General features: G+C 48.3%; 5 protein-coding genes across 12 annotated transcripts in view; 2 read left to right on the forward strand and 3 right to left on the reverse strand.

Moving 5' to 3' along the window:
• LOC125959728 (ethanolaminephosphotransferase 1) overlaps positions 1–3,600 on the reverse strand; it is a 6,848-nt gene extending 3,248 nt beyond the window's left edge. For all 6 annotated transcript variants that reach the window (XR_007469761.1, XR_007469760.1, XR_007469762.1 and 3 more), the window contains exon 1: positions 2,016–3,600. Coding sequence is in view for 3 of the 6 variants with exons in the window: in XM_049692622.1 (XP_049548579.1) it covers positions 2,016–2,072 (57 nt within the window). In the remaining 3 variants the exon portion in view is untranslated. The remainder of the gene's footprint in view (positions 1–2,015) is intronic.
• A 98-nt stretch (positions 3,601–3,698) lies between these two features.
• Positions 3,699–8,556, reverse strand: LOC125959722 (alpha-aminoadipic semialdehyde synthase, mitochondrial). The gene is made up of 6 exons (XM_049692612.1): positions 8,432–8,556; positions 8,095–8,241; positions 6,361–6,690; positions 4,328–6,278; positions 4,080–4,265; positions 3,699–4,002 (listed from the first exon to the last, which is right to left on the reverse strand). The coding sequence occupies exons 1-6, from the start codon at positions 8,492–8,494 to the stop codon at positions 3,887–3,889; spliced, it is 2,793 nt and encodes a 930-aa protein (XP_049548569.1). The 5' UTR covers positions 8,495–8,556; the 3' UTR covers positions 3,699–3,886.
• An 876-nt stretch (positions 8,557–9,432) lies between these two features.
• On the forward strand, positions 9,433–16,763 carry LOC125959725 (mucin-5AC). Of its 2 annotated transcripts, none has more exons than XM_049692617.1 (4): positions 9,433–10,701; positions 14,231–14,724; positions 14,816–15,511; positions 15,605–16,763. In XM_049692617.1, the coding sequence occupies exons 1-4, from the start codon at positions 10,576–10,578 to the stop codon at positions 16,089–16,091; spliced, it is 1,803 nt and encodes a 600-aa protein (XP_049548574.1). In that variant the 5' UTR covers positions 9,433–10,575; the 3' UTR covers positions 16,092–16,763. The 2 variants fall into 2 exon arrangements, with proteins under 2 accessions (XP_049548574.1, XP_049548575.1); XM_049692618.1 differs by lacking the exon at positions 9,433–10,701 and adding an exon at positions 13,845–13,976.
• Positions 16,764–17,137: 374 nt separating this feature from the next.
• LOC125959730 (zinc finger CCCH domain-containing protein 15 homolog) lies at positions 17,138–19,071 on the reverse strand. Its single transcript, XM_049692624.1, has 4 exons — positions 18,892–19,071; positions 18,333–18,776; positions 17,765–18,256; positions 17,138–17,692 (listed from the first exon to the last, which is right to left on the reverse strand). Exons 1-4 carry the CDS (start codon positions 18,961–18,963, stop codon positions 17,450–17,452), a joined length of 1,251 nt encoding a protein of 416 aa, XP_049548581.1. The 5' UTR covers positions 18,964–19,071; the 3' UTR covers positions 17,138–17,449.
• A 62-nt stretch (positions 19,072–19,133) lies between these two features.
• Positions 19,134–23,318, forward strand: LOC125959724 (uncharacterized protein DDB_G0271670). Of its 2 annotated transcripts, none has more exons than XM_049692614.1 (4): positions 19,134–20,087; positions 20,179–20,568; positions 20,630–20,824; positions 21,108–23,318. In XM_049692614.1, the coding sequence occupies exons 1-4, from the start codon at positions 19,849–19,851 to the stop codon at positions 22,174–22,176; spliced, it is 1,893 nt and encodes a 630-aa protein (XP_049548571.1). In that variant the 5' UTR covers positions 19,134–19,848; the 3' UTR covers positions 22,177–23,318. The 2 variants fall into 2 exon arrangements, with proteins under 2 accessions (XP_049548571.1, XP_049548573.1); XM_049692616.1 differs by having other exon boundaries at positions 20,242–20,568.
• The last annotated feature ends 2,587 nt before the right edge of the window (positions 23,319–25,905 follow it).

Below are 25,905 nucleotides of genomic sequence, written 5' to 3' on the forward strand. Positions count from 1 at the left end.
CCTCATCGCGATTGTGGTTCTTCCCTGTCGCTATGGTTGCCTCTACTATACGCTTCGGGAACTAGCGAGACCAAAATCGGGACTCTCACAACGTTGCCTTGACCAAAGCGTAACGATCGCTTCGAGCGCTACCGGGACCGATAGTGGTTCGTTTCCGATAATAAAGAGTTAGCTGGCAAGCCGTCATTCGGTGATAAGTGGTATGTTTGGTGTAACCGAGAACCCGGCTACGTACGTACGCAATGCGACCCCTTCCAGACCTTCACTTGCAGGGGTTACCACTGGGGTGACGGAATCGTTTGTTGTCGGATCGAACGCAGACATTGACCAGCGATCACACCATATGCCCAGTACCGGATTGGACGCCGTTTCAGACCAGCAACACTCCCGCAGGCTCTGTGATCGATAACGTAATCACAACCATGGCCTCGATTCACATCTTGGCGCCCATTATCCCCACCGAGGCTTGACTTTTGTTCATGACGCCTTGCCGATTATGCCGTGCCATACATTTCCGTCAAACCAGAATTCTCGAAGCAATCTGCTAAGTTTGCAGATTATTCTTGAGAGAGTGTTGCATTGTTCGGCACGTTTTAGACAGGAAACGGGCAGCACTATCTACTGAATTGAGCACGATCAATCGGTAGCGCCGCACCGCGACAGAAGATCAGTTCGTTCAAGGTTCAAACGCGATCGTTCTCCGGGTTCCACCAACCCGTTACAGGCGGTTTGCGATAAGGTCAAAAACCGCCGACGACGATGGCTTGCGATCGCGAGTGTCGGAGTGTAGTGTTTGTTGCGACTGGAAATGGAAAGTGAGCGCCAGTGTCCAACCACCGCCGTGCGATCAACGAAGGTGCCTAGAATGAGGTCGTTCCCGCGATGAGCTACCATAACAGTGAGGCCGATTGTTTCGCATCAGGTCGTGTGGCAGCACAAAACAACGTTGTTGTTGTTTCCCCTTTTTCTTGCATGCCATTCCAAGTCGTTCGGTCACCGGTACGGACGACGCGGAATCTCCGTGGGTCGAGCTAAAGACGGAAATGATGCGAATATACGTTGCTTGATTTGAGAGACAGCAATCCATCTCTTCCAGCCGCTGGTTCTAAGTGATTGTGAGGTACGGCGAGGAGTGCAAAAAATAAATATGCAAGCTGACGAGCCGGCGTGCGGCAAAAAGCGATAATCACATTCACTTAACACGAGGGTCTGTTGTCGTAACGAGCCGGGTAGAATGAGAATCACATAAAGACGCAATGACGGAGCTACATCATGCAGCTTCAGTGCCATCTCAACGCAATAAAGAAGATGAAGATGAGGATAGGGAATTTGGAATTTACTTGCGTTTGAAGAACCCAGTTCTTGGACAGATCGACAAGGTCATTACTATATAAGGGTCGCACACAGCGTTAGTCTATTTAAACGGTATGCTGCAATCAAATTGAGCGACGATTGAAATACGATCAAGCTGGGGCGTGCGGGTTCACGCGAGCTAGCCGTGGTTGGTTGCTCACGAGTTCAATTTATCTTAATCCATTGTTTCGGTTTTTGGGGACTTTAACCCCCTCATAACTGCCGCCATATATTAGGAACGACTAGCTGCGGGATATTCCGAGACTTTCCTCCGATAAGACAAGCTGAGACTGCATTCTTATCGTGCTACCCACCACAATCATCTCCAATCACGCTATCCACGGGGCTCACAACAACGTGTATGGAGCAAGGAACGTGTACGATGTGTTTTGTAGTCGTCATCGTCGTCGTCGTTGCAGCCAGAGCCGCCACTAGTTGTCGGGCGCGAGATCGTGCACAATAAATGAGATGCGGGTAGAAAGGGGGTAATCCATTTGTTATGTTTACGCACACATACCGCTTCTTACACACACACACATATACATAGGATCGCACCAGCATACGAAAACTCGCGCGAGAATCAGCTGGAAAACAAGTCTGCGGTGGGTCACTTATCACATCATGCCACCTCACCTCACACGTTAGAACCACCTCGCACTTACCTTGTACTTTTCGAACCCCTTAAGGTGGGCATCGTTCAGATATTTGATGCCGATCATCGTGCACTGGATTGCTGCGATTACCGATCACAGCACCGTTGAGTCGAACTTGCTGGGAAGTGCCGGTCTGTTCCGGTGGAGCTACTGCGTGGCGCACGTGGAAGGCGCAGCCAATGATGAGGCTTTCCGGCACACAACACACACACACACACGCATACACGCGCGCACGTACACACTAATTACCGAGCATAAGGGCGCACAGTCAGCGGAGGAAGCGAGGAAACGGTGGGCATCCGATTCCGGCCTACGCGGATGCGTACAGTGTGGGGCGTCGCGATCAACTGAGGAGTGACTGTGTGGCGCACAATCAAACAACCCCACACGTTGGGCTGATACACATTGTAGGGCTCCAGAGCGAGAGCGGGACCGACCGAGGCAAGGGGTACCGCCAGCGATTGTCGAGATGAGATGCTGCTCACACTAATCCAGCGTCGTGTTGCGCCGGTTCGGACCGTTGTTTCGTAGACCTCGGCTAAGCCGACCGGGGCAACATATTGATAAGAGCACCCGAAGCTAATTGTAGAGTAGTCGCAGGATGTCGTCACACTCGCGCTGCGCTAATTTACGCGGCAACGGACAACGATGTTTGTCCAGGGGGTCTATGTTCAGGTTCTGCTCGTGCACGAAATTCGGGCCCACTTGTCACTAGCCACCGGAGAGCTTATCGTAGTTCCGGGGCCAGGACCTTACCGCGATAGGAAACTTGGACGCAGATTAGGAGGGATAGAACACAACCCCCAAAAGGGGGGTACTGGGTGATCTTCTTCTTTCAAGTAATCGTGCGCCCTGTTGCGGAAAGTGCGTCAATTTCACACAAGAGATCCTTGTTGCTATTCCACGACGATTCCGTTTAAACAATAGACACTTTATGTATTACGATATTCCACGCAGCACAAGTCGTCACTGGGAGAAGTAGGGCTAGGGAACTTAATTGGCTTAACTGTATGCCGTGCGGCCACCTGGCCTTCCCACGAGCAGAACGAATGAGTGCACGAACGAAAACTACTCTCCGTTCCACTCGAAGGCTCGCAGGCAAGTAACGCGCACGAGAACGAAGCCAGCAAACGGCTCGTTCTACGATAAATGGTGGACACTGCCGCGTTGTGGTTGTCGCTTTTGCTCAGGCCAACTCCAATGCACACTCACCGAGAGAAGAGCTGCAACCGAATGAATCCAGCTTGTCGAAGGGGTCGTTTGCAAGGGAGGACTGATAAGAATGGCTTTTTTTATTTTTCGTACCGAGTCATTTAGTTGCCTTCTCTTCAATGAACGAATGAACGCAGTGTTATGCTCTCTGAATGATGGAATGAAAATGTATGAGCCATTGCCTCTCGCGGTGCATGTGCATTTAGGGACTGCTCGATGCAGTCCAAGGGGTAATGTTATTCACTGTTTAACAACACGTTGTCACGAATTCTAGAAGCTTAGAACCTCTTTGGGCATTACTGAAATTGCTATAACTGTATGGAAGCATTTTGGATTTTCATTGTTATTAACGTGTGTACAGATCGTAGATCTGAAGATGGCTATTGTGTGTGTGTGTGTCCATAGTGCAATAAGTCGTAGGTTATCATTGGCGTTTTTACGACCGAGAGTCAAGGAGAAATTACTGCCTTTGGGACGCGGTTGTCTTAACATAGATTTTATTTTAAGCGTTAGTTGGCAAGTTTCTTCAAATTAAACGAAAACAGTAAACATGAACTTAGGACGCATGATTTAGCCTTCACAAATGACGAATGGGGTTGGGAATGGGGGGCAGCTTGTGACCAGATTTGTCTCTGTCAGGTAGCGTTGACCCGTGCTGCAATTCCGGCCTAGAGTGCCTTCGTTGTCGTCGTTGCCGTAAGACCTTCCTGTTCCAAACGTGCTAACATGGGCCGGTAGATGTCAGCGGTGAACGGAAGTACAACACCGCGCTGTTGGATTTCACCTGGTAAAAGCCAGATAGTATAGGTCAGGTCAGATAGCATACGCCAAGGATCGAAGAGCTGATCACTGTGTACGTACCGTCAATAATCATTTTAGCGGCAATGGCCGCTGGGAATCCGACCGTTTTAGCCATCGCAGAATGTCCACCCTGTGCCGCCGGTTGTCCGTACACTACGAAATTAATGCCCCGTTCTTCGCGCCGTCCATCGCTCCAGCGAATTCCAACATCATGGCGCAGCACGATCAGATCGCGCTCGTTGTCACCTGCGTGGAGCAAAAAGCAATACTTAAGAGACCAGCTTCAAGTACCTTACACGCTATCTTACCGAAGGCAAGTCGCTTCGACAGAAAGTGACTGAGTGTGTCAAGAGGCGAACCCATCTTCTCCACGGGGACGTTCTCTAACAAACCAAGCTCCTCGAGACCATCGATTGGTCCGACGCGCTCCGCCAGACGGTACTTGAGGTTTTCGATGAAGATGTCGGTATCGGCCAATCCCAACAGATTGACGATAAACTGACGCCAGGTTAGCTCTGGCCCGTGCGGATGCAGCAGAGGATGAGGGTTAGGATCGATCAATCCCAGTAACTGCATCGGTCGAATCGTATCCGAGAAGCCCTTATACCGGATGGTACCACGGAGCAGCGTGTTGATGTTAGCCAAACCGTAAAGCGACTTGTACTTGGTGGAGTCTCGATTCGGGAAACCCTCCAGTGCGAATCCAGGCAAAAAGTCGAGCTCTCTGGGAGCTGACATAAGGTCACCACCGCCCGAAATTTCCACCACCTGGCCCTTGCTCAAATACTTCGCGGCCGACAGTGTGTTCAGAAGGACACCGCGGGGCGACCAAGAGAACTTGTATCGAAGGGGATTGTCGGAATGTTCTGGTGCTGGTAGGCCACCGCAGAAACTGACGAATGACTCGACGACTCCACCATTCTCCTGCACATCCTGGATACACTCCAGCGCCAGCAGATGATCGATGCCGGGATCCAGACCGACTTCATTCATGATCGTTACACCGGCTTCACGGGCTGCATCATGCAGGGCACTGATCTCGTCGTTGACGTAGCTCGCCGTGACCAGATGCGTACGTCCAGCGATGCAATGCTTGGCAATCAGACCGTGCAGGGAGTAGGGTAGCAGCGAAATGACCACATCACTTTGCTCGCAAAGGTTCTGCAGATTGGCTGATTCATCTTGGACATTCACGTACACCGACTCCACACCCTGATAGCGTTGAGCCAATCGATCCGCTTCCTCTTTGTACTGCGAAGCCACCTTAATGTTGACGCTCGACTCACGATGCAGATATTCCACGAGCGGAGCAGAAACGAATCCTGCCCCCAGCACTAACACACGCTTTTTGCCGATGTCCGAACCCTCGGTCTTGTGGCGTGACCGGCTGTTGGATTCGCGTAGCTCGTTGATATACTCGAAGGACGGAGTCAGTCGACCGTTGCTGCAGATGATTGCACCCTCCACCGGCTGGCAGAAGCTATGATCCTCGAGCGGTCTTGCAGCGTCGCTTTGCAGAATATCCAAGGCGTACGGGTACAGCAGCTCTCCGAAGAAGTCGGTCGATTCCCGTGGCAGCTGCGTTGGCATGTTGTCGATCGAACAGACCAGCACACCCGGGCCTTTAAAGCTTTTTTGGTCCTTATTCCGATCGGCATCGTACAGACAGAATGGGGTGTCGATCGTCGTACATTCGTTCATGAACTCGATCGAACCACCCGGATCGGCCGAGATGTCACAGATAGCAAGCATCCGATGAGGTAGTGCCGGTGAACCACGGCTTGTCGGTAGCCAGGGAGTGTTGGCCGGGCGCAGCAGGTTCTTTGCGTCCGGTATCGTGATCAGTTTCGGTGCACCGACCGCCCAATAGATGCCGTTCACAATGACCGACGCATAGGGCGCAATGTTCTTGCTGAAGGTCGAAATGTATCGCTCCGGATACTGATCGTACTCGACCGGATCGAAGCCACCGCCCTCACGGCGCTCCAGATGGTCAGAGCGGCTGACCTCGCAACCATAGAGCTTATTGGTGGAACCGTGCTCTGCCACCTTGCGCAGCATTTCCGGTGGTACGAACTCAATCGGTAGCTCCTGGAACACTTCCTGCGCTCCTTGCGACACGTTGCCCGAACCGGTGAAGATGAACGTCAGGGGACCGATCGATTTGGGCATCATACCGAGCGAGATCTCGTAGCCACAGTCACGTACCGCTTGCCGTGCCATCGACGAATTACGATAGTTGTGGGCAGGACCAACGTGCTACGGAAGAAAGCAAATCGCACCGAAAAACAATCAACATCGTGCTTCCGGTAGAATGGCGAATCAGAGACGAGGGCCTTACCATGAATGGAGTATGATGACCGAGGGCCAGCAATCGCAGACCGAGTCCGTGTAGAATGTTGATCATTCCGGCAACACCTGCATACTTGCCGAACGCCACCAACCGTTGGCCGTTCCTATCCATCAGCTTCTCGTAATCGACCAGCCTAATGTTCTTCTCGAGGCAGGCATCCAGCAGTGGCATGTTCGATTCCTGTGCCTTGATAGTATGCGAGAAGAAGCAGTAGGTCTTCTGAGGGATCAGCGCGTCGACTGGGACCTGCTTGACGCCGAAGATCACAGAGGCTTCGCTAATATCTTCCTGTACCGTCGCACCAGCATTGAGGTAAGCCTGTAAAACACCAGCAAGTGTTCAGTGTAGTGAATCGTTACTAAATTATAGTCGCATTCTTGCCCATGTGCAACATGTTTTTCCATGGCTATATTCCTCGAAGTACATTGGAACTACGCAGCTTCCTAGCGGATCGTAAAAGTGAGACAAAACAAATAAACAAACCCTGTTCTTCACTTCCAATGTGTAGTGCGTAATACTAGAGTTAAATGCAGGCCAAGCCGCGCAATATGACGATGACGAACCAGACGCACATGCGGTACAGGCCCTGGTTTATCAGTAGCGCCACGATCGCGTGCTCGTTGTTTGGGTTCTCCTTCCAACAATGTCAATCGCCTGACAAAAATCACCATTCACTGATTACGATAAGCATCGAATTCCCGCATTGAATGGTCAATTCATTGAGCATTATCACGACTCAACGCCGCCCTCATTATAAACGGCAAATGCGATCTGCCTGGAAACGGGCAGTGAGGCAACTGAGACAACTGCTACGCCATACAATCAGCGGGAGGTGTGTACAGTGACTTAAGCCGGCGGCCTATTCCTTATCAGCTGATACATGTGCGTTCGCTACTACACGTTCCGAGGACCCTGGTCTGACCAAGTGACGTATGGCAAAAGGAAGCTCTCTCCGTCACAGATAGCGATTGGCCATACAATTTATCATGGGTTCGTAGTTGCCAACCATCGTCACAAACACTTCTTGTCCTTATCGGGAACGGAGCGATATCGAGCTTAATCAAATTGTACTAATAGCATCATTTTTCGAAAAGATAGCGATAAGTGAAGTAGCTATTAAAATATGAACGGGCGTAGAAGTATGCCAACTGATCTGAAGCCGCTCTCAAATTGACCATTTTGTTGCTCTTGAGTACTTGAATGCTGCGCAGAGAAGCACGTGTTCGGTCTGGGCAAGCCTCCACTTGCCGTCCCGCTAGATATGACCTGGTTTGACGCAGTCATATCAGAAACCGCTCTGCACTTGTTGCACTTGCATTAATGGCTGTTCAGCCTGCTTCACTATGTCGCTTATCGCCATGTCCACCATCGAAAGGGGCCTGACACAAGCGACCAATGGCTGGCAAGGTAAACAAGTTGAGCTTACGAGGACCTTCGTTGGCAGAAGAAACCATTGCGCTCTGTACATTACTCTATTGCTTATGGCCACCGTTATCACACATCCCACGTATTGACGAGAGTGCCCGGGGGTCGATAAGACTCGACCATCTCAGACATTGAATTAGTCGTTAAACTGGTTTGCCTGAACTTCATCGATCTGGTTTCACGGCGTACGTGGCTTACCGCATTGGTTATGCAACATGGACGTAATGCGTTGTTGAAGATCGGCTTTACATTGTACAACTAACATCGCCAGTAATGAATAATAGGCTCAATTCTTACCTGCATCGGATAGGCTCGACGGTTGGAAGGTTGTACGATTACCTTCACGCCCTGTTTGATGAGTTTCTTGACCATCGCCGGTGGAAAGGAGGCTCGACGTTCCCATACCGATTGATCCTCGCGCCGTAAGGCGATCACCTTTCCTGTCTAGCGACGAAGAGAAAACGGCACACATTAGGTAGATCGCAGTGCGAAGATGTTGCTGGGCAACGAGTATCGCAGGTTCCTTATCAGGTTTCATCCCGTCCTAGACAAACATTTCAATGTGCCGAAATCTCGGCACTGGCCGAACGGAATGGAAAAGTACTGTGCACGCGATGGCGGACATCAGACTTACATGTTTGCTGCGAGTAAACTGTCGCACTGATAAGTATTGACTACATTTTAAAATACGAAACATCTTAACGGTACGGCGGATGAAGCTAGACTGAGCTCAGCCAGTAGTGCGCCGGTTCAGTCAGCAGGGACAGGGACTTTACATTTATCAGCGTCAGTACAGAGCAAGCCGAAGCATCTTGGAGATAGTTGAGTACGCCCATGGCTACAGGATCGGCGAACCATGTAGGGGGGACCATGGAGGTGGAAGGCTCTACAGCCTCGTAGATCGGGTTTCCGTCGTACTGAACTTGAAAGTAACCGGCCAGTATTGCATGATTGCGACTGCAGCAGGAGTGCGCATAGGAGTGCATTGATAACGAGCGCACTTTTGCTACGATTGCACTTCACTTTCGTTTTTGAAATTCCTTTTGGGCTGGAAACAACGTGGAGAATGTTCCGCAATGTAAATTATTTTCCTCCATTTCACGGAATGTGTGGAGGGAGGAAATCAGGAAGCATCTGCTGTGAGTGATGCTGTTCTGTACGCTCGTAACACATTCGTTTTTTAACTGTATAATGAAATATGAATACATATCTGAAACCCGAAATTATTAAAAACACAACAAGTGGTACAACAGAGAGCCGACAATTTGATGAATCTTTCGAGCTGTCGATGTAAACTTTTTTGTTTAGTGTTTTGTGCTACAATCCTCCATGATTACTTTAAAACTTTCTGGTGTGATGCATTAAATAATTAAAAGATTTTCGTTGATATCTCGCTACATGGTAGTACAAAACCGCTGATTCAAATCGACCCTTGTTAGCCGCAGCAAGCAAATGAATTAACGCAAAACGATTTCCAGCAAATCAGGCAAAGTACCCCATGGAGCACCGTTGGCACTGTAACGGCAAGCATACTGCACCGTCTACCGGTCTATCCCATGTAAGTCAGTAACTCTTGTAGGGCCGGAATATTCATTTGTTATCTGTTCGCCAATTGGTTATGTGGGTAGACTAACGACCAATCACGGAGCTCCACAAAATCACAAACTTTCCCAAATTTCAACAAAATCCTGAAACAGCCAGAAAATCGACTCTCAAAACGCGTGTGGTCCGTCTCGGAAAGTGCAACAAACTTCTACGGTCGTTGGAGGACACTAGTGAAAGGATCAATTCAGTTCCGGTCCCTTAAGCCCCGTTATTTATTTGTGTGTCGTTTGCCTTCTCTCGCGTTCTCCTGTACCAGAAGATTTCCGGATCGGGCAGAGACAAAACGGGGAAAAAACTAGTTCGTCGTCCGTTCTGATAAGCGCAGGTGACTTCTTTAGTCACTGTCGGATTCCGTCGCTGCGGTGGTTGACCCTGGAATGCAGGAAGTAGAAGTGCCGTGACCCGCGCCCTTCAGTAGTGCGTACAGTACTTGCTCGTTAATTAGTGGTCTCCTCCGCCACAAACCGTATCGGTGAGAGGCTGTTGGCAATCGTGATCCCTGAAAGACGGAATAGCTTGGTTCTCTTTGAGAAACGGGGAAAATATTGAGAAATACGCTTTTGCATCGCTAAAAATAGCACTTCAGACCGTGGCCAGAAGGGTGAAAAAGCGTCAAAGTTTGCGTAAAGTGACCAGCCCCCCCACCCCTCAGAGGCGTGGAAAGCGGAGACAGACTCCCTGCTGATTTTGCTGACCAGAAGGCCGAAAAAGCAAAACAAACATCACAGCGGACTGGAGAAACAAGCATCCGCGAAGACCAGAAACAAAGGAGGCCTCGACTGGGAGTGTTTTTTGTCTAATCAGACACTCACACCATCTCGGAGCGACGACGACAATCGCAGAAACGGAACCAATTGGCCGCAACAGTTCGCGAGATTTCCAGAGAGTTGTCGCCACTCCTCCACTCTCCGGCCATCGTGCAGGCGTAGAAATAACAAACATACGACAAAACATTAGCCGTTCCGTGATAGCATAATCCACGCCCCAGCAAGTGGTAGTGGTGAGCCGACCCATCATCATCATCACCGTAAACACGGATAGTGCTGCGCATTATTTGCGGTGTGTTTACAGCGTCGTAAAGAGGCATTCGGAACTCTGCCCCGCTTGAGAAGCACTTGGAGGATCCAGCCATCTGTAGCAGTCGCACTACCGAGAGAGCCAGACGCATTCACGATGGACGTTACGTTGATCGTGAAGGCCTCGAACCAGCAGTGCGAGGACCTGACCATCAAATGTGAACCTTCGTGGACGATCCGCCGGCTGAAGGGCCACCTCACGGAAGTTTACCCAGGCAAACCGGTAAGCATGAAGCGGAGATTATATCTTTCATTCAGTTCCGATTCTTTTTCGGTTTGAATTCAATAGGAATCGTGATCATTTCACATTTTTCGAAGATCATTCCCTAATGCAATCTGGGATAGTGGGTCTTCCTCAGGGCACGTGACAATCGAGTGGAATGTGTCGAATGAGAAAACAAATTGATTTGATTTGATCGCGGCAGGCTTGAAACTGGGCAGCATTGCGATGCAGGGAGGAGAACGTGATGAGTAACGATCGCACGGAGGGTCACCTTCAGTTCCCTGATCGGATTCCCTCTACAAGTATCGCGATAATTGCTCAACACATCACGAGAGGAGGGAAGACAGTTGAAGGTGGTAAGGTGTGAGACCTCGCTACGGCCATGTACTGTCTTCTATGTAATGGAACCAGTTGTGCAAATCACAGTTGTTTGGTTGTTCTGTTTTTGTTGTCTCTGCCACTGTAGGGTTCTTCTTTTTCGTGTTCTCCGCTGGATGACGCGGTACTCTTCTTCTAAAGCGGCCAACGTTCTCGCTTGGCAATGGCGACGTTTGGGCCACATCTGCAACCCAAACTGCGGGCCAAAGATTGCATCATTTGTACGACGGCATATGGGTCTGTCGCGACGCTTTATTGATTAGCAGTTGTTCTCCGCCAACTGCGTTGGCTTACAGCCGACCTCGTATACCAAAATAGTTCAACTTTTCACCAGTACTGGTACTGGCGGTAGATATCATTTACAAAGTCATGATATAATACAATTATATGCTGGTTTGAGAAATCTAACGAAACATTTTACTTTTTTTCAAATCCTATCTCCATAAAATCAATTATATTCCATGTTCGAAGCTGCTATTGTGTCGTTAAATCTGGGTATCTTCCGATTCGTAGCCTACTCCTGGTGAAAACATCAATCAGGATTTGTTTGGCTTTATTCACTCTCTTTTAACATACTGCTGAGCAGATGCTAGTCCATGGAAGGATGGTGTCTATTATGGGTTTTACCTCTTTCCTCTTTGAATGAACACTAAGAAATAACGAGTAACACTTTCGAAAAGCGAAGAATCATTTGAACTTGGACCAAGCATAGGCTTGTGGTCGCAACGTTGTGGTCGATCGAATGATAATGTGTCGATTCAATGGTTGCACGATGCGATTCCTGTGGCTCCGTATATTAAATGCTCGTTTGCAACTGGGAGCGACAGGGGTGATACGGGGCAGAAAGGGCACTGCGGGGCACATAACGATGTCACCAGAGGCAATCCGAATGGTCTATACGACGACCGTGCAATGTACATCCCTTTTCCCATTGATATGGGCTCCCATTTTTTCGTTAAATCTATATATATAAAAATGAATGTGTCTGTCCGGATGTCCGGTATAGACTCCGAAACTACTGAACCGATTGACTCCAAATTTGGTATGTGGGAGTTTTTGGGGCCGGTGAGTGCTATAGGCATGGTTAGAAACCCCCCGCTACCTTCCTTCATGCCCTTCCCTAACACTTGATTGTTAAAAACATTCATTACTCCACGAGTTATGAACCGAATACCATTAAAACTTGCACAATTGTTGATGGTCATCTGAGAAACTATGGGACAAAATTTGGTCTACATCGGATGAGGGGAAAGGGGAGCTTCCATACAACCCCAATCCTTAAAATACGTCCTAGGGCAATATGGGTATCGTTTCCTAGGTTTTGATGGTCTCTAAATCGATTGGATTCACTTAATACTCTTTTACTTGCTTCTTTCACCTATCCACCATCACCACCCTCCATTCCGTACATCTTGCAGAGCAGAGTGAGGGGTGGTAAGGTTAGATAGTTGCGTTTAATTCATGAATAATAATTTTAAAAATGAGACCAATAGACCAAATGTTAAGGAAAAGAACGAGAGAGAGAGAGAGAGAGAGAGAGAGAGAGAGAGAGAGAGAGAGAGAGAGAGAGAGAGAGAGAGAGAGAGAGAGAGAGAGAGAGAGAGAGAGAGAGAGAGAGAGAGAGAGAGAGAGAGAGAGAGAGAGAGAGAGAGAGAGAGAGAGAGAGAGAGAGAGGGAGCCCGGCTAGGGTGGAATGATAACCATGGGACCGGCAATGCTGCAAATCGTTACCATTTTTTATTGGTATGCCTATTGTTGGTTTAAATTTTCTTAACAATTTCTTAAGTTTTGTTAAGTCATGAGTTAATTAAGAAGTTGCTTTAATTTTCACAAATCAATTTACATGAAACAATAACAAAAACTTATTCAGTTGCGAAATATTTGAATTGATCAAGAATTATATTAATTTTCGTCTATTGATTTACGTGCCTCTTATCATTGACAATTTTCAACGTATCGGATTATGAATGGTAAACGATCGGAATTGCATGCACAAACATATAAAGCAGCAGTAACCGAATAGTAATAGAAAGCAATACCAACATATCCTATCTATCAAGAACAACTTGCGATTGGAATGATCACCGAGAATACCCGAGAGAAAAGAAAGACCCTGGATCTGATCGATCGACGTTTGAGATAATTTGAAGTGCGGTGCTTTTAGTTATGATCTACCATGTGACTATTTAAATCATCGTAAGCTGAATACCGGGGAAAAATGGATCAAGTGTGTCGTATTGTAATGCCGTTAAATACACAGCATTTGAACTTAACGAGCTATGTGCAAGCCGAATACTAAAGTCAAACTTTTTTTAAAAATACTTGGGAAAATATAATTCGTTGTTCCAAATGATGTCATTTAGCCCGAAAGGCAAAGCCTTAAAACTCAAACATCATGTTAACTTTCCAGCTCATATTTACAAGCACGTCGCATCTCTATTTCCAACATCACTAACGGACCTAGCTATTCATTTGGTTCATTGATAAATCGAATACTACCAAATTATGGAATAGATAAAATTATATCTACTAAAATTTTAAAGTTCCTGTTTACGATAAACCCACGACCGATCAAAGACAGTACGAAGTCTGTCGGGGCAGCTAGTTATTTATGAAACCGGACCAGCCAACCAATGCGAGTGATACTCTTTTACGTTTCGTCGTTTCGTCGACACATTCGCGTTGGTGGTGGTTGTGTTGGAAATGATAACAGAAAAGCCCGTGAACAGCGCAGCAACTTGCGACCACGGGAGAAGGGAACAGTTGGAAAACTGTTTACCAAATATGATAAGCATACAGACGTAGCGTAGTAGACGGTTTGCTTCACGGGAGCTTCGCTACGCGAGCAGAGGCCGGGAATATCCCGTTCATTCCAGTCGTCCATCCGTCGAGATTTGGTAGGTTGGTAGGAGTGTAAAGTTAAATCAGAAGAGCGTTTTGTAAGTCGGTTTGCGATAGAAAAAAGCTGCCTCAGAAGTGGCTCTCCCGTGTACGTTCAACAGTGTTGCTTATCGCGTTTCGTTGTTGGACCACGTCAGCGCTAGTCTTCACCAATACATTTAGTTTTGTGTGTTGCATTATTCGTAAATTGACTAAACAAAAGCATTTTTATTAAATTTAAAATTGTGTTCGATTTTTTCTCTTCTTCTAGAGTACGGATGAACAGAAGCTGATCTACTCAGGCCAGCTGCTTAGCGACAGCGTGGTACTGAAAGATGTGCTCCGACAGTACGAAGGCCAACAAGCGCACACAGTGCACCTAGTTTTCACTCCAAAGAATCACTACTACGGCAGCGGTAGCAGCACAAGCAAAGGCAGCACCAGTGGTCCGAGCAAATCCTCTACTACGGGCAGGATGTCAGCGAGTCAGAGTCAGGGCACAAGCAGCGGCACCTCAGTGACCAATAATGGAGCTTCGAGTGCTGATTCCACTCAATCAGCGACTTCCCGGGAGCGTGATAATGAACTAGAACAGCAACTGGCAAGCTCGCTTTCAGCCAATGACCGAGAAGGTCTACGACAACGCATCACGCGGCCCGCACTAAGGACACTTCCAGGCCCGCCCGCCTTCATGCAGGAAACGGCTGCCCTGCAGAACTTAGTGCAGCAGTCATACATGCAGTACCTTAACCAATACATCAACTTGTAAGTTTCGCTTTTATAGCCACATCGTTCTTAATTCCGTTGCCTGTTAACTGTTAACACATGTGGTCTATGCTATCTTCCCTCTCCGCAGGCTAAATGCTGGACAAAACAATGTTAATGCACTTTATTCCCCATCGGGTGTTCTACCGCCGATGGGTACGGGGGCCGCTTCTTTGCAAACGCTCACCGGTTCCTCGGACAATGTGGCGACAGTTCCTACGGTCCCAATCAACCATACGGCACCAGTAGCCATGTCCGGCCTTCCTACGGCGTACTATCCCTGCATGATGCCATCCGGTAGCAGCATTCCATCCTCAATGGGATCGTTCATCGCACCGACATCACTTTCCAATCCATCACTTGCGGCCAGTTCGTCGACTGTAACGCCAACAGCACCTGCTCAAACGCCATTCTCGGCACCGGCTGGCCCAAGCTCTTCATCTAGTGGCACGCATTCCGACTCTAGCTCACCGACACCACTTGCGACAGGCGGTGAAACGGCGACGAATACAGGAGCAACAGCGCCTGCAGCAGCACCAAACCAGGCTGGCGAACAGGAGGTGGTTGCCGGTGGAGAGGTTCCTGCTGGTGGTGCTGCGGCTGCTGTACCGGCTGCACGCGCTGCACGACGATTCCCGAACATCGTGGTCGAAGAGCAGGACAACAACGATTGGCTGGATGTGTTTTTCAGCATGTGCCGCGTTCTTATCCTGATGACGGTCATTTACCTTTACTCTTCACCTATGCGCTGTCTCACCGTGCTCGTGATTGGCGTGATGCTATATCTGTAAGTTTCGTGTTAACCAGAACCACAGAACCAAAAGTTTGTCTCTGTTTAGTTCAAATCAAGTAATGGTTCGTTTACGAATGTGTATTGCAGGAAAAAGCATTTCGATCGCATCTATCAGGCGGTGGACAGGCGAGTTACGAATGCCCAACAACCAGCTGCTGCTGCGCCAGGTGTTCAGCAGAACAATGTACCTGAGGCACCGTTACTGCAACCGAATGCTCCTGACATGGGAGAACAGCCACAAGCCGCAGCACCCGCAGCAGCCGAAGAGAACAATCAACCGGAACGATCCACCGGTGCTGATGCATCGCCAACTGGCAGTAGCAGTACCACCAGCCGATCGACCGTCCCTCGTCCTCGCACAGACCTTGCATCCAGCGCCAACAACCGGACCGCAGAGGTCCCGGCAACCACAGAACAGCGAGAGCCCGTTGGCACTGAGGCGACGACGACTAACACTGTGGAAGAAGTGGCTGCCGAAGGCCAACGGATGACGTTCAACGATATGACGTCCTTCCTGGGCACACTGGTGATAACGTTTTTCACCTCCATTATCCCGGATACGCCGGCGGCCTAAACAGCGAACAAATTGTGAGGTCGCTGAACCCCGCTGCACCATAATGGTTCTGTACAGATTGGCAATATCGCGCACACAACCATTCCAGAGGAACGGCCCCGTGTGCGTATGTGTGCGTTTGTGCCTCACGTCTTGAAGACACTCGCCAACACATTGTTGTTTCGTTTTTAATTTTGTTCCGCCCTACCTGTACCTCCCCCCATGCACTGTGTCCGGTGTCCTTTGTAATTCGTTTTCCGCTTAATGTTATGTACACTTAATCTATACATATGCATATTATATTTTGCTAGCCATGTATGTTCTATTGATGTAGTCAGTAATGTACACGTTTCAAACATTATATTAATTATGCTGTTGGAACGCCATAATTGTTTCGTTCGATTTCGTTGGTCATGCGGACAGATATTCAAATTTACCCTTTCGAGTTAAGAATTGAGACCCGTGCTATCTGTAGTGAGCGCGTTTCCCGCTGGAACGGAGAACTGCGGTATGGTTGATGGTGCTGAATGTGAATTACAAAAAAAGATCTACCACGTTTATATTAGATGTTAGAGCAGATTAAGGAGAAACCGGCATTGATGGCTTTAATGTAAGTGTAACATACGTGTAGGGATGGAAGATTGATCATTAGGATCGTGTCGTTAAAAATAAAATAAAATATTCGCAAATGCATTACATAATGGTAGAATCCTTGGTCCCTTTTTTCGGATCAGTTCCCGATGAATTTGGTCTTTGCCATTACATGGAGATCAGCTGTTCATCACTCTCTCCACTTTTGGTGGTGTAACTTTGCCGTATCTAATCCCTCGGAAGTGGTAGCGTCTTTGATCCTATTACTATCGGTAGAGTACTAGGATCGTATGACGGATCCTGCGGTACAGCTGATGCAGACAAAAGCGATCGCAGAGCACGCAGTGCAGTTTGTGGAGGAAGCAGACTTTCAATGAACGGTCAGTTCAGAAAATCTATCCCCAATACTAAAGTTACATCAATTTTAAATTCAAATAGCATGACCAGAACTGCTGACTTTACATTCAATGATGAAGTTAGAACGAAGATATACAATTGAATAAACTTTATTTGTGTATCCATTGAACGAAAGGATTTTTTTTTATCGTACTCCCTGCTTAAACTCAACGATCGACGCTTGAGGTGTGCAATGAAAAGCATTCCCGTGGATGTGACTGCGAGCTGTTATTTAACATTAAAATCAGCGTTTAACTTTTATTCACCTGTGTAGCATGTGGGTGTATGTGGGAAGCAATTTGTTGCTACAAAGAAGAACACTTCTAACGGGACAAGCAAAAACGGAGAAACGGGAAACCGCTGCTTTCAACGATGTCTCCATCAGGCATTTATCACGATTTTTCACCTCCATCGTCTTCGTCCTCATCGTCATCCTCGTCGTCGTCGTCGTCGCTCAGATCGTCATCTAAGCCTTCAAGGTCTTCCTCCAGGAACAGATTTTCATTGATTGGAGCGGCATCGTTGTCATTGGAAGCGGCTGCAGCAGCACTTTCTTCAGCTGCCGTTCGTGAGGCCTCATCTGCTGCCATCTTCTGCCAGCGATCGGTATCCGCGACCGTGCCCGTATCGTCAACCTGAAACGAGTTAAGTATAAAGAAATGTTTGATCAGGTTGCACTGCAGTTTAACCGTATCTAGGAAGCTTACCTCTTTGATGGATAGCGAGAGCATGTTGAGGTCCAGCTCCTTGTACTCAACAGTATCGTCATCGTCCTCGTTTCGACCGTAGGACTCGATGGCCGCTTCACCCTCGTCCACGCCGTAATCGACCATCTCCGGATTGAAGCTGAACATCTCGCGTCCGGACAAGCCATTTTGGCGACCAGCCTGGAAATCCTTCTTTTTGCGCTCCTCTTCCTTCTGCAACTTGTCCTTTTTCTCTTGGATCTTGCGCTTTTTCCACGCGAGGAAGGTTTCCAGCGTGACACGCGTCTGGTTCGTGCCCAGTGCAGCACGCTCACGCTCGATCAGATCAACCAGCGATATCTCTTCCTTCTGTGCGTCGGCCTTCTTCTTGTCCTTCTTGAGCACATAACCCGGTGGCAGTGCATGGCGATAGATACACTTTTCACCATTCGGACACTCCCAAAACCATCCATACAGCGAGCGCTCGACCGCATCCAGGAAGTATTTGCAGATCTACGAAACGAGTGCAAGGCCTTTAGTTAAACGTTTTGCCACCCGGCATATGTGAAGCGGGATGAATGGTACTTACGATTGTCGTAGAAGGCATCGTTTTCTCCTTTCCATGCTTCTTAGCAACCACCTCGGACAGCTTTTCTTCGGTCCAGTTCTCGATCGTGTCGTTCGCATCGGCATCGCGCATATCGAAGTGTATCGATCGCTTCTCGGACTTGCGTTCCACGGCGAGATCGTGGGAGAACTTGCACTTATCGCCCTTGGTGCAGGTGCCCTGCTTGAAGAAGGCACACAACACCGACTTGGGATCAGCTCCGACCTCTAGCTTTTGTGTGGCTACCGGCTTGAACAGCTTCGCCAGTTCCTTCTGTTCCTTCAGCTTCTTCTCCTTCTCCTCCTTCTTGACGTTCACATTCTGAATTAGGTTATGTTGTCCGCCGCTCTTCACCTGCTTCTCCACTTGCGAGATGAACTTCTGCTGTTTGGCACCCTTCTTGTTCTTCAGACCGAACGTTTTATCCTGTAGAGCACGAGCAAAACCGTTTAGAATACAATTTCCGGAAGATTCAGTAGTGATGCGGCGTGTCTGAGGTGGCAAAAACACCGCCTGTTCCGCGACGGCGGAGAGTACGTACCTCAATGATCTTTTCCTTCTTCTTCGCTTCGGTTTTCTTCGAAGCTCCTGCGGGAGCCTTTTTTGGGGGCATCTTTCCGGCGGGATATCACGGATTTGTGCTGTTAAATACGGTTTAAGGATCTAATTTAAGGAGAAAACTCTCGCCGAAAGGACACACTCCGCGCCGCACGACCTGTCAGTGGCTTGACAGTTGAGCGCGGAACTGTCATCGAACGCGGAAAATTTTTCCCAGAAGAAATTTTATTTTCCATTTTCACTGCCGTTTCACCCCAAAATCCCGGACTATCCTTGGCGTGTGCTAGCGGAGCAAAGTGCGAACTATTTGGTAGCAATCTGTGCATCACGATCGACTTTCCCCTGGATTTGAGGCGTGCCTCGTGTGGAGTCGTTTTGTGTGTTTTGGTTTGTCGGAACAGCAAGCTTGAGGCCAAGTGCTGGCGCCGTTCTCCGTTTGGTCCCGTCGCGGGTGGTGCAAGAACAGCGAGGAAAAAATCTACGAAACGCCCAACTCATCACCAAAAAAGGATGAAATCGAGAACCAGAACCTTCTGCGGGCGATTTTCTGCTCGTTAGGCTAGGCGAAAAATGTGGGGCTTGACGGTGAACAAAATGTCAGCAGGCTGGCAAAGGCCCTCTGGTAAAATGGTTTATTGATCTTTCGTGTGAGGCTGCAAACGGAGAGAAACATTTTGGCCATAAATCGAAGCAGTCTGTGGAGAGGTGATTTGTGAAGCGAACAACGCCATCCCACGGTCAATCCCCCGGAACGACGTCCGTCGAATGCATTTTACCGGAACGCTGAAGTCAACCCGAGGACAAACGTTCTGCTGGGTTCTTTGCCCCAAAAATCTTTGCTAGGTTCTTTGCTAAACCAGGACCGCATTGGTTGGTGAAGGGAAGTGAAAGGAAGAGAAGGCTAAAGACTGAGAGAACGAAGGGCGAGGAAGGGCATAAGATGGACGTCGATTCACCAAATGCACTGAAACGCTGTTCGAGTGCCCCGCACATTAACAACTTGCCCACAACGGCGAACGTCGGTGTCCAGCCGATGGAGGAAGGCCAATCACAACCGGAAACAAGCAGCTTGCAGCACTGCCGAGCCACAACGGGAGTCGGTGTGGAACCACACACCACCGCAGGAACCATGCTGAACTCATCATCGTCCTGCCAAGGATCAGGGCAGCCTGGATCCAGGTAATACCGACCGTCCTGATGCAGGCATCGCAACGAACGAAGGGACCATCCGCTAATGCACATTTCACCCTGTTCCAATATACCCCTCTAGGGAAACCTTCCCGACGTCCTTCTCCAACATATTCACACCGCGCGTTCGACGTTTCTCTGCCAGCTTCAGTCCACTGGCAGTCATATCGAACGGTAGTGCCAGCCCTAGCCGCAACGGATGTGGTACGCCTGGTCCAAGGCTAACACCCAGGATTTCACAGCTGCGCCAGGAGGAGTGCGCCGATGTCAGCAACAGCCGAGAGGTAAACCATGAGCGAGAGATTCATTCGGCCATGCAGATGTCCCAGAGCTACGAGGACCTGACGCTCGTGGCGGAAAACTGGTCCTTCGCTGCCTCAGCCAGCAAGATGAACGAAGAGTTGCAGAATCCGTTGCACGTAGCGCTGCCATCGGTTGGGTCCACCTGCTGTTCTAGTCCTTCGCCCACAAGGTAGGATTTGTCCGTTAATCCGCGTCCCCTCGATCGATTACTGATGATCGTTTTGTTTCAGTCGCGGTGGCATTACCCTTCAGTATCCGACCACTTCACCATCACCGACACGTAAGTTTGTCACGCGCCGATCGATGTCACCCTGTCCGCTGCGTCCCAGTCCGCTCAGCTCTTCGGTGAAGCGAAAGTTCGACCTAGAGGAGAACCACGGCAGTTGTTATTCGCCACCACCGAAGAAATTTTTTACCTCCGAACGGTAAGTCCGCAACCAATCCGCCTCTATCTATTACCGCATGGTAATGCATCATTGCAAGCGTTATCAGAGAGTGGTGCAGGCGATTTGTTGACTTTAGTTGATAGCGCCCTAGTAACGATTGTTCGTTTCTGAGCATCTTGAGTGAAATTGAAGAAAACTCGAACATATTCTTCGAAGTATGAACCGTTGAAGTGAGATCAGTAAATATGATCATTGAAGTAATGCAATAATCGACCAATTTATATTGCTTGTGATAAAGCTTTGAGCCTTTCTTTCCTTTCAGTGGATCGCCGTCTCCAGTCTATCAAACTCCGTCTCCTTCGCCAATTTGCCCGAGTCCGGATTCTTCGACGACATCCTTCGAGAACGGGTATAACAACCTCGCACATCCCAGTGGCACCTTCCCGCTTGCGCCATCCAGTGGTCGTGTTACGCCAAAGTTTTTCCTAACAAAGCTGTCCGCAAACCCGGGCTCGGGTGGCACATCTTGCATAACTTCACCCTTCGGAACACCACCGGGTCCGGCAATGCAGTTTGGCGTCGGCGTTGAGAGAGGCGGAGGAAGCAACAGCAGCAGCTTATGCACCACACCAACTGGTGTACCCCCGGTAACGGTGGGTGCTACTGGGGAACTGCCGTCTTCCTCAGTGGCAACTCCGGGAATGATAGAAGGTGGAGGTGCTGGTGCGGTTAACCCGACTAATCCATCTGGGCCTCCCTCGACTGTAATAATGATGGATTGTGGCGTTAGCAGCAGCAGCAGCAGCAGCAGTAGTAGTAGTAGCAGTAGCAGCAGTAGCAGTACCAGTGAGTGTCCAGAGGCAGCGATGGAAATGAGCCATTCGGTGCCGGATGGAACAACAGCTTGCAGTAAGCGCAAGGGCACAAAGATGATGTGTGATACCGATGTGGCACATGAGCTGGTCAACCGAAATCGAGCTGCAATGTCCACCACTAACTTTGGTGCCTCTGGGCGTGAGCTGCGTGCGCAACTGCTAAGAACTGCTCTCGAACAAGAGACAGCTTTAGGAAGCTGCAGTAATAGCAACAGCAGCACTACTAGCAGCATTGGTAGCAGCCAAAGCAGTGCCAACAGCAGCGTCAATAGCTGCATGAACCGAAGTACTGGCAGCATTGGTAGCAATATAACCGGAGCTGGTAGCACTATCGACAGCAGCTCTTGCAACAGCAACAGCAGTAGCTGTGTTTCGGAAAGTTCCTCCGTGGTAGCGGTGGCGGCCGCTGCAGCCGCAGCAGCAGTGGCTGCTTCCTCGACTGGTGCATCCGCTATTTGTCCGCAGCTCTCCTCGTTCCCTTTGATGAGCAGCATGACTGAGATTGCTGAGTCGTGAAGTGAAAAGCGGCAACACCAAAGCAGCAGCCAACGCACTTTGTCGCTTTGTGGACAATAAGGGAAGAGGGAGGAATCTGTAAAGTAAGGTCAGATGTCACCTATAGTTCGAGGTCCGTTTAGTATGTCCTCGACGGTGGCTACATAGTACATAAGTTAAACGAATACGCTTAGGAATTCCCCTTCAAGAGCCATTGGTCGCACTGAGATGGAACTGTTAGGCACTTGCGTCTGAAGATAGCTACTCCGACATGTCCAAGTTTCTTATTGTTCAATTCAGATCTCGTTCATTCGACTGTACCTTGTTTGGTTATGCTACATGCATGGTTTGGTTGATTTGAATGATACTGTGGATATCTGGGATTGCTTAATCATTCGAAAAGATACAAGGACTACCAGCGTTATCTTTTCGAAATATTCCGGTACAGCGCGAGTATCTGCGGTAAAGTACCACCACCATACACTACTAGGTACACCTTTTATATAATTTATTACAAGTAATAGAGAAAATACGAAAATACGTTTCTCTTCGAACCATACAATTGGCTTAAGACAGTAAATTAGCGTACTATGGGAAGGATAAAATGAAGTTAGAATGTTGCATTTCGTAGCAATCCAGCTCTGCTAGAAAGGGATCTCGTTGGCAGACGAGACTAAGTAGTGCGTTCCGTATGATTCAAGTAGAACTCTGATCGATAATATTGAAAGTTTGGCATACGCAGGGGATGAAAGAAAGGTCCATGAAACAGTTCTTGGTGATAAACAAACGGCTTGATGAACGAATGAAGCGGAACATATCTTTTCGGCAATCCGTTATTTTTAATCTGTTTCGTTGCAACGGTATTGCGTTAAGCTTTACAACATTTGTGCTGTCCGGAGAGGGCTGTAGAGGATGTTTTGCATGCGGTCCGTTCGGCCCTTCCCGCTCCACAGCGGTGTTTCTCTGCATTTCAATGTCGTTCTTGATATTAGTATTAGGTAAAACGAAGATGCACTGTAATGAATGATAAGCAAACCTTGAAAGGGAAAGGCGAAGAGTTCATGAAGCCCGCCGGAGTAAAATAAAATAACAAAAAAAAAAAGTGAATGAAATCTGGAATCGAAATAAACAGCAAACTATGCTTAATTATGAATAAATAAATCATAATCTTACACAATTTGTTTCATTTGTTGTGCTGCATAACTTGTTATATTTTGATGGGGGTTATTGTGAAATACTGTATTTATTACATTGTACTTTCGTTTGAAATTATTTACCGTTTTAAATAGTTTGGTGATTAGTAAATTCATTTTTTTTACTATAAGCTTTTGTTGCGAATATGTTTTGTTGCTTTGCGTTTATATACGAACCACAAAGTCCTAAAAGGCAACTGCACAGGGGATAGGGATAATTTAAAACAATTGTCTGCACAGAAATTGTCGGATCTCGACCAGAAACCTGATTTCTATTTAATTCAATTAAGCACCTAAAGATCGCAACGTGCATCCATTTTCCAGCATCCCGTATGATGACGATGATGATGATTATGTTGGATTCGATTGTTTTATTATTACTTGGCACTTTCTTGTGTGAGTTGGCCGTTCCGCTGGTGGCGGCACCGTGTGCGTACATTCTCCCAGGTGGTTACCATATTCTGAGCCATAAATCGTATTTATCATTCATACGATAAATCCCCCACCGCCCTTCGTCATCGCCCTTCCATGCGAATCCGGCCATGATGCCAGGGTGTCATCGCGGAACCGGTGGCCATAATAAATATCGGTATTGCTATGATATTATTCATAGGGAATACATGCCCACACTAGAGCACCGCACGACAGCAGGGTGTGGGGTTGTTTGCAAATTTTGGCCACCTTCTTGTGGCCATTGCCGAATTGGTTGGCGGGACGGTATCTCCAACCGTGTTCGATTCATCTCCATTCGCGAACCGCTGTTTTCAAGCGATACGGGAGCCAATCGCAAAAATGATAGCGAGTGGACTGGAGGGTGGAATTAATCGACGAGATGTGCATGATAAATGGCCGTGGACGCGAACGGTGGTGCGATGGCTCGATATCCGGTTTTTGGTGGTGATATTATTCCCACCATTTCGCTGACCGCTGCGTGTGGCGTTGAAATCGGTGAATCTTTTATTAATGGAAACAAATGCATACCGCTGTCTGTCTATGACCTGCTTGGACAATATTAACAAAAGAATGCAAGAATTGTTGGTTCACACGTATTAAATGGATTCTATGGTTCTATTCAAAATAAGTCAATAGTAGCTGAATGATTTGTTAAACCTTCTGGAACAGGTTTTGTATTAGATAAGGTAAAATATGTTTGACGCAATTTGTATCTCATATTGTACATAAAATAGGTTTCTATTTTATGTTAGGTTATCCTCCAACTCTACTACCTTATGATCGCTCGGTTTCCAAAACATAGATGGTCGAAGGAGGTCAGGACTTACCTTTACAATCGTGGATACGATGAGCCTCCTTTGCTTTATGATGCTTTTAATTTTTTTTTCGTTTCTTTTATGACTGCCGCCAAATGGTGGGAGCGTAAATGAGCAAACGGAACCAAAAAGTTGGATACTTTTAAGGGTATCCGGTTCCGGATGGAATGGAATGTGCCTTGCTTCGTCGCTTCTTCTTCGTCTTATTGATTTTCCCCGTGAACGTGTTCCCCGCGCTGGGTGAATGGTGCCGAGCACGGGCACAGCATCTCATTCCAGACATCCCGATATCACGATCAACGTGTCTGCCCTGTGCCCCGGAGGAAGGCGAAGGTCCTGGTGTGCGCGGTTCGTGCTCTCCAGACGACCGCCAGGCTGCAGGGGCTGGCGTCGCTTCCGGTGTTGGCGGCGTTCGAGAGGGGAATCCGTTGAGTGATGTGGCCCACTCGCTTCCTTCGATGGCCAACCGCTGGCCCCTCGGGAGCGGGTGTAGTAAAATTCAATTTATTTTCTCGCACCAAAACACTCCCGGGCGGGTTGGGATTTCTTTCCTTTACTTTGGCTTGCCACTACATTGCACGTCCAGTAGCTTCCTTCTGGTGTTTCTGTCTGGTTTCGAGGAGCGTCGGGACGACCACGGCCGGAAGTATATCACTCCCACCATTCTGATCGTGTTCCGGTGGATGTGGCACGTAGCATCGCCCATCGCTTTTGATCCATCTTCACCGAATGTTGGCGAAGGGATTGGATGGGGTGCGCACCCGTTCGTTAGTTTAAAGTTGGCCAACTTTTACCTCGCCTTCGGTGGAACTTTTTGTCATTAAAATTCACTATGTTGGCCAAGACCGCGAGGCGAGCTGCATTCGGTGCTGCTTTTACGGCTCCGCACAGTCGTGTTGAAAGGTGGAGGAAGGAATCGTTTTTTTATGAAGTATCCTTCCGCTATGAATCCAATGGCCATGGTTCATTCGAGCGTTGTACATCAGGAGTATTCTTTTTTTTTTTTGGCACCGGCTTGGCCAACCGTTAACCCCCCTGAGGAACCTGAAGTACAGCGAGCCCTCTCTGGTGTTGACAGGGCAGTGAGCAAGAACTTACCATCTAACATCTGCCTAAAATAGTTTCGTTCGCTCGCTCGTTGCAGCAACCAACCACTCACCAGCTCATCGAGTTTTGGATTTTTTGTGCAAAAACACTCAAAGAACATCGAAAAGTTGGGTCACAAGTGCCTGCGGGATTCATTTCTGGATAGTTTTTTTTCATATTCCTGCCAATCTAAAATAGCGGTA

The sequence above is a fragment of the Anopheles darlingi genome, chromosome 2 (genome assembly GCF_943734745.1).
Source record: "Anopheles darlingi chromosome 2, idAnoDarlMG_H_01, whole genome shotgun sequence".
NCBI lineage: Eukaryota > Metazoa > Arthropoda > Insecta > Diptera > Culicidae > Anopheles > Anopheles darlingi.